Raw genomic sequence first — 7,617 nt, 5'->3', positions numbered from 1 at the left:
AAATGTGGAAGGTGTTAAAAAGGACATCGACATGTTTTTTGCTGCAAAACCAAGTGATTTCTTTAATCAGGGCATTAACAACCTGATTGTAAGATGGAAAAAGCATCATTGATAAGAATGGAGACTATTTTATTAAATAAATGTTTTGTTTTGATATATAAATTGTTCGGGTTTTTTCATCTAAAAAAAGCGACATTAATTTCTTGACGACCTAATAGTATGGTTAACATATTATAACACATTTGGTTTGCTTTAACTCTTTAAGTCCTTAGTAATACCCGTTTCTCTATCAAACTTCCACTGATTCTCTTAATATACCTTTTTCTTGAGAAACTAGTCTGATAAAATAATACCTTTTCTTAAGTAACTTTACCAATTCAGATAAGTTATACTCGTTTTGAGCACTAATTCATATAATACATTTTTCTAGATAAACTGACACTGATTCAACTAATACTTTTTCTTGAGTAGTTGACGCTGACCGCCTTTTATTTAGTACTACTTAGGGCTTTGTACACGTCTCATTGCCCGATTCTGATATTAATAATTTCAATAATTTGAATTCTATTTGTGCACAAACGAAACGATCCTCTTGAAGAAGGAGACTCCGTGTGTTCTTCTTCGTATAATCAAATTATCAAACCAATCCTAATTCTACTGTTGACAATCTAAGTGTAATTATTTGCCATCAGTATTCTTGAATTATATTTATTATACATTGATTTTGACAGAAATCTCATTGTAGCTTCCTCCAACTCACACTAGATGGCTCTGTGTATACAACGATGATTATAAAAGTAGTATTTTATATTTATTTAGTTTTCTCATTAAATCATTATGCATAAAACAAACATACTTCTTACTCTTCTCCAGAATTTGAAATAGCAGATATTTTGCTTTACCCTAAACATTATGCATTTCTGGAACCGGTCTGCAAAATACCATTCACCAACTTTGCCTAGTTTTGATTCTAGAACCACGTGAAGATTTCCAGAAACATTTTGAGTATCCCCAGTTTTTGTTCATCAATATAAAAAAGTGGTGGAAGATTTCTTTTTCTTAATGGCATAAATATGAAGAAGAAAGTCCTGTGTGTACAGTTTTGTAAAATTTGAATGTCAAAAACGCAAAATGAGCTTGAAATAGCTTTCAAAATAGCCTGTATTTCGCTATTATTCGTCGCTAAGGGAAGCAACTCTAAAAAGTAAGTATATTAAGAGCAGTAGTGGACTAAGCGCTTGCAACGCGAGCACCTAACGACCACAACCAACGGATCCTAACTTTATCTGTCACAAATATTACAATATATACAAATCCTAGCGTTAGCGATATAAAATAATGAATTCAATCTGCTTCTACTTATCTGAGGCAATTACCTACTTCTTTTTAGTTCTAAATATATTGTTATTCTTGAAAGCATGCCACATCAGCAATGGATAAGAAATAACATCGATTAATATAAATTAAATATACCTTCCTTTCATTCACCCGATCACTTGCGTTTCCAGAGCTCATTTCCCATAGCTCATCTCAGCCACTGCTGCTTCCGGCTCTTTCTCACACGTTGTCATCCTTAAAAGTAACACACTTTCCAATCTCATGTGATCTACTTGACAGTCTGTGTAATATTAGCAATATCCTGATCTGCATATTACTTCCCTGTACGAGTTGTTTTTCTTTAATCAAAGGTCTAGTTAAACAATAATGATTATAACGCAAGTATTTCAGATTGATGTAACACATAAAAATAATTAGGAGTCAAAACTGAATGTCGTTTCATAGAACATGAATAAAATGTTGCAATGTGAGTAATATCAAGTTGCTTTACTTTGCTGTATTCATGAGACACCATCTACCGTTTGAGGTAAAGCAGAATTTTGACCTTTGTTTTTCGTTCGAACGTTTATGAATAGACACAAAGTTATATCTTGTGACATACTACTTAGTAGCAACAGAGACAGCTGCTTTTGTGTGCAGGTTAATTATTTAATAAATTTAAAAGAAAGAAGAAAATGTTTTACTAAGAAAGCTGGTTAAATGTATGGCTAAAATATCAAGTTGGTTATTGTTGAAAGTGATGGTAGATGAATTAGAACGCTAAAAGAAAACGTGGATTATGATGAAAAGTCGTAAAGTTCTTTGTGATTTTGAAAAAAAAATCGTACTTTCAGTCGTGGACACGTTATGAAACTGACAATTAACTACGTTATTCGGTTCAGAGTATCAGACAAAACTCTTGTGGCGGCGCGCGTTGCTACCTGGCTGCCTTACCTCTTATCAGAAGTCCAATCTAAGGACCTCTATACCTAAATCCTATGGGGTCTCTGGCCTGGTCTTTTTTGCCCTCCTGCGCATAAAGTGTCGTTCAGATTGATAGATCCAATTCCATTCTTCATTTATCTGTTTGTCTGTCTTTTTTTTATCTACCCCTTTACTTTTTCACCTACCCATTTGATCAGTTATTTGTGTACATTTCATCTATCACAGAAAGAGAATCTAGAAACATTGATACGTTTATTATACCTTTCTCCACCGTCACAGTTATTATTCCATTATTGTTTAAAAAGTAATCATTAGAAATTTGGTTATGAGATGTAGTTTGTGAATTTGTAATTGTTTCACATTTTTCGGAAGGGGATAGGGGGTGTAATTGTCGCTCATCTTCCCTACTCCAAGTTGTTATGAAGAAACTAAAGCCATGCGTACCGAGAACGTAAGGATTCGAGCGAGGAACTGTCTTATACAGTATGCTTCTTCAGGGGAAGGAAATGTGCATTCGTTACCAGAACATGGAGATCCGAAAATTATTAGCTTCACATTGCCAAGAGCACGGTGGAGATTAAGAACATTTACTACTTAAACCTAAAATTAAAGAACATTGAAGAGTACAGAAGCTTTCTTCTTATTTCGTTATTAGAACCAGTTTAGATAGATACATACAGAAAGAGAAAGAAACAGACAGACAAATAGTTAATGTTATTCTACGTGTATTGTCTGAACTATCCCATTATGTTTAAAAGCAGTGCGCAAAACAATAACCAAACAATAAAGCATCGATAAATTTGATCTTCGATATAGTAGTTCGAAAGTTATGAATCAGTTGTCAGGTCGGTGAGCAAAGCAACAATCAAAGAATAAAGCACCAATAAAGTTGATCTTTGATCTAGCAGATTGAAAGCTATAAATCAGTTGTCAGGTCGGTGAGCAAAGCAACAATCAAAGAAAAATTGAATTTGGTCTTTGATGTAGTAGGGTTGAGAGTTATAAATCGGTGAGCAAAGCAACAATCAAAGAAAAAAGTTGATCTTTGATCTAGCAGATTGAAAGCTATAAATCAACTGTTAGGTCAGTGAGTAAAAAAACAATCAAATGATAAATAACGTTGATCTTTGATCTAGCAGATTGAAAGCTATAAATCAACTGTTAGGTCAGTGAGTAAAAAACAATCAAATGATAAATAACGTTGATCTTTGATCTAGCAGATTGAAAGCTATAAACCAACTGTTAGGTCGGTTAGCAAAAAACAATCAAATGATAAATAAAGTTGATCTTTGATCTAGCAAATTGAAAGTTATAAACCAACTGTTAGGTCGGTGAGCAAAACAACAATCAAAGAATTAATAAACGTCAATAAACTTAGTCTTAATCTAGCAGGTTTAAAGTTATATATCAATTGTTAGGTCCCGCAGGAACTTATTCTAACTTAGCAATGCCTTTATGTTTCTAAATTTGTTCGAAAAGTGTCGAGCTTATGTACAGAAGAAAAGAAAAGGTGCGGAGAATACACCCAAGCAAGATGGAATATTATTATATGTTTTTGACCCACCATCCAAGCAGTAACGAAATCTCCTAGCCAAGTACCACACGCCGCAGCTTTCATGAAATTCACGTTCGTGATCCCCATCATTCCCGTGATCGTGTATGGTTCGGGATTAGGATAGCTCGAGATTAGGAAGGCGTTGTAAACCAGAGAGAAGATGTAAACAAAGATGATGACAGTCAGAAACATGATCATCCACGACCCCTGTTCCTCCCGGAACATTTTCAGTCTAAAGATATTTCCTGTGATAAAAGCAAGTAAGCAAGCAATTCAAATGTTTTCCTTCAGTTTAATAAACAATTATAAAAGTTTTATTGCAATTAATTTTTCTCCGAAATTTGACTGTACATTATATCCAGTTTCCCTAACTTATAGACCTGTAACCATGTTCGTAAGAAGTTTACAGTTCTTTGTTCCTTAATATGGTGCTACCATAAAATTGTAAGCGAAATTGAAGTTTTCCAGGTTCATATAATGTTGTTGTTGTTGTGTGTTTTTCTTTACACTTCATATCAATGATTATCAAAAGACAAATGCTACCCCTCCCATCAGCAGCTCAGCGGTAAGTTTACGGACTCACATCGCAAACATCCGGGGATCGATTCTCCGTGGTGGACACAGCAGATAGCCCAATGTGGCTTTACTCTCAAGCACACACACACACACACACGAGTTAAGTATTAGGGAATAATTTCAAAATTACTTTTCTTATACGAGGTTAATAATAAGTTAGCAAACAACGATTTATAGGTATAACGAAGTGATTTATTTCTGCGGGAATATACTACATGTCGAAACATATAATATGTTCCGGCAAAAATAAATCACTTCATTACACTTACTAATCGTTGTTTGTCAACCTATCATCATGTTAACATGCTTCCTTACTCAAGTAACTTATGGACGATTTTTGGAATATTGTTTGTTTACTTGTTTTCGGAATAAAAATATCAATAAAATTTCTATAAGGAATATAGCTCTCTTCGAATATATATAAAACTGTAAAAGTCATACGATTGACCAAATTAACATCCTATATAAGACAAAAAATGCCCGTTTTAGGACGAACTGAATAGTTATGAAAAGCAAGCAGAAGTTCCAATACGATAAATATTTGTTAAAATAGTTATTACAAAAAATTGTGCTTTTAAATTCATTTTGAAAGTTGTTTCGACATTTTTTATTCCAAAAAGCATGTATTAGGGAACTAAAGTTTAAATCATTCCTTACAATAATATATACTCAACCCTTTATTATTATTTGAGCCAAAAAAAAAAACACTTGAATATCAAAAAACAAGAAACAAACAAAAAACGCTAAAATGTACATCTCTTTCCGATCTCTGCTATACAAAGTACTCGCAAGCTCTATACTGTAAAGATTCTCAGTCTGTGGTCTAAGAACCACTAGTGGTTCGTTGTTCTTTGTTCACGTGGTCCCAGCCTAATGGTTAGGGCGCTAGTCTCGGAATCTGCGAGACGAGGGTTCGAATCCCTATCACACCGAACATGCTCGCCCTTTCATCCGTGGGGAAGTTATAATATGACGTTCAATCCCACTATTCGTTTGGTAAAAGAGTAGCCCAAGAGACAGCAATAGATGGTGTTGACTAGTTGTCGTCCGTCTAATCTATCATTCCAGATAGCCCTCGTGTAGCTTTGCGCGAAATTCAAAAGAAACAAACAAACAAACAATTCAGGTGGTCCGTGGAAAGGTTGCATAAATAATTACGAAAAGGAAGCAGTAGTATGGTGTATAGATCCTTTTGTGGTCCACCGAGAAAAATAAAAAAATGTCTATGAACCTGTGCTCTATAGTAATGATTGGTGTAAATAAGAAATGTGTCACGAAATGCCATTGTAAAACTAAACGAAAGTGTACGTTTCCAATAGAATGGAAGATGACATCGAGATTAGTCTACCAGTTATTAATCTCGTAAACATGGCGTTAGTGCTGACGTATGAAACCTTTATGTCATGTTGAATCTTGAAACACACTCAACTAATATTAGACGAACTACACTATTGTGTTAATTCAGTTTGGTTGAAATCAACATATGCGCAATTCCCGTTTATTACCCGCTTTCGCGAAGACTAAATTGTTCATTCGTGTAATGCGTGGTTCTTAATGTTGGAAAATGGCATTGATTTCACATTTCCTTATTCTTTTATGCGAGTTTCAAGCCACCTAGTAGTGGATCCAATTCAACCTAAAGAACATTTAATGCTTTTATGATCACATACATCATTTGAAGTTTTGAATATATATATATATATATATTCCATTTTTAAACCTGAAAAACTGTTGCAAACTACGTTCAAGTTTGAAGATAACCTTAATTCAACTTGTTTATGAGCTTGACGAGGCAACTTAGTGGTTGATTTATAACTAAAATTGTTTTGTTTTTTTACCTGTAGGTGGTAACACTGGAAAAAGTTTCTGTCTTGTAATATCTGGCTGCTAGGAACGTTCATACCCTTCAAACAAATAATGTACTTTATAATACCTATTGAAAATGAGTTTTTAGTTTAGAGCTGTTTGATATTTGTAACGTTTTATATAATGAAGTGTGTGTACTGGTTATTTTGTACGCTCAATGGGTTAGTATCTGAACGAAGTTCTTCTTCAAACCCTAAAACGAAAAATAATCAGCGAAGACAGCAAAAGATCGATAAAAGTTCGTAATGATCTGTCCCATCACTTTTTATACTTTGGGTGTTTTTATTCTTCTTCTTGAAACTGGATAAAACAGCCCCATGGTTATCATGGGGAAAGTATTACTTTTAACTCGTGTTAAGAACTATTAATTATCCCGACCTCTTAACTTCCAATAGGATGCGAATTCTTAAAATAGTAAAACAAAAATTTCAGTTCCAAATTCAAATTGTACCCCTTCATAATTGCAATTTTTTTTATTGTCTCAGTAGAAGTACTGTTCAAGTTGTCAGAGCTCTAACATATTTGAAAAACACTTTGCCTTTTAGTTATTCCCTTAATCACGACGGTCTAAATACACCTTTGTTTGTTATACGTGAACAGCAGCAAAATGGGATATTTTGCATTATGCCCACCGCGATGATCAAATCTCGAGTATTAGCATTGTAAGCCCCTAAGCGTACCACTGAGCAACTGGAGGAGGGGCGAGAGTCTGAGATCCATACTTATATATTAGATTAATTGTTCGAAACAATTAGTTTTTCAAATATAGTTCTAATTACATTAATTTTAACACTAACGATGTCATATATTAAATTTAAAGCATGTCTAGAACATACAAAAACATATCAAACAATTTAAAACAAGAACCACCAATACTTACGTAACAGACAGTGGTGGATAAGATGCTTTCCAAATTCAAGGCCGATAAAAATGGCAAATAACCATAATACTACTTTCACTAGACACCAGGTCCACTCGGGAGGGTATTTTGTTGCAACGAAAGAGAAAACATTTCCCACTACAGGGATCTCGCTTTCCGTGTGACTGTGCGAGACTGGATCTTCGGCAAAGATGAGAAAGTTACAAAATATAATGAAATAAGAAACAAAGAGACGGGCATAGGGGTGCTGAAAATAATACCTGAAAGTAAAGATAAAATATAACATTTAAATTATTAAACCGAACAATATAAATAGAAAAAGTCAACTTTACTAACCCTAAAGTTTAATTGTTTTGTTTGTTTTTTAAAACTCTAAACACTTTAAGGGTTAAAGGTAACTTTCTGAATAATGATTCAATATCTAAGCTAGCACAATAAACGTTATTTCCAGAATTTAAATTTGTATTTCTTTTCGATT

At 33.8% G+C, this 7,617-nt stretch overlaps 1 protein-coding gene across 4 annotated transcripts in view; it reads right to left on the bottom strand.

Moving 5' to 3' along the window:
- LOC106461117 (transmembrane protein 117-like) overlaps window positions 1-7,617 on the bottom strand; it is a 63,545-nt gene that overhangs the window by 12,428 nt on the left and 43,500 nt on the right. For all 4 annotated transcript variants that reach the window (XM_022387999.1, XM_022387998.1, XM_013920907.2 and 1 more), the window contains 2 exons: window positions 7,140-7,399; window positions 3,827-4,062 (listed from right to left, as the gene is read on the bottom strand). In XM_022387999.1, coding sequence (XP_022243707.1) covers window positions 3,827-4,062; window positions 7,140-7,399 — 496 coding nt within the window. The remainder of the gene's footprint in view (window positions 1-3,826; window positions 4,063-7,139; window positions 7,400-7,617) is intronic.

This window comes from Limulus polyphemus, unplaced genomic scaffold (assembly GCF_000517525.1).
Source record: "Limulus polyphemus unplaced genomic scaffold, Limulus_polyphemus-2.1.2 Scaffold900, whole genome shotgun sequence".
Lineage (NCBI taxonomy): Eukaryota > Metazoa > Arthropoda > Merostomata > Xiphosura > Limulidae > Limulus > Limulus polyphemus.
This window is presented reverse-complemented; position numbering and strand designations above follow the sequence as displayed.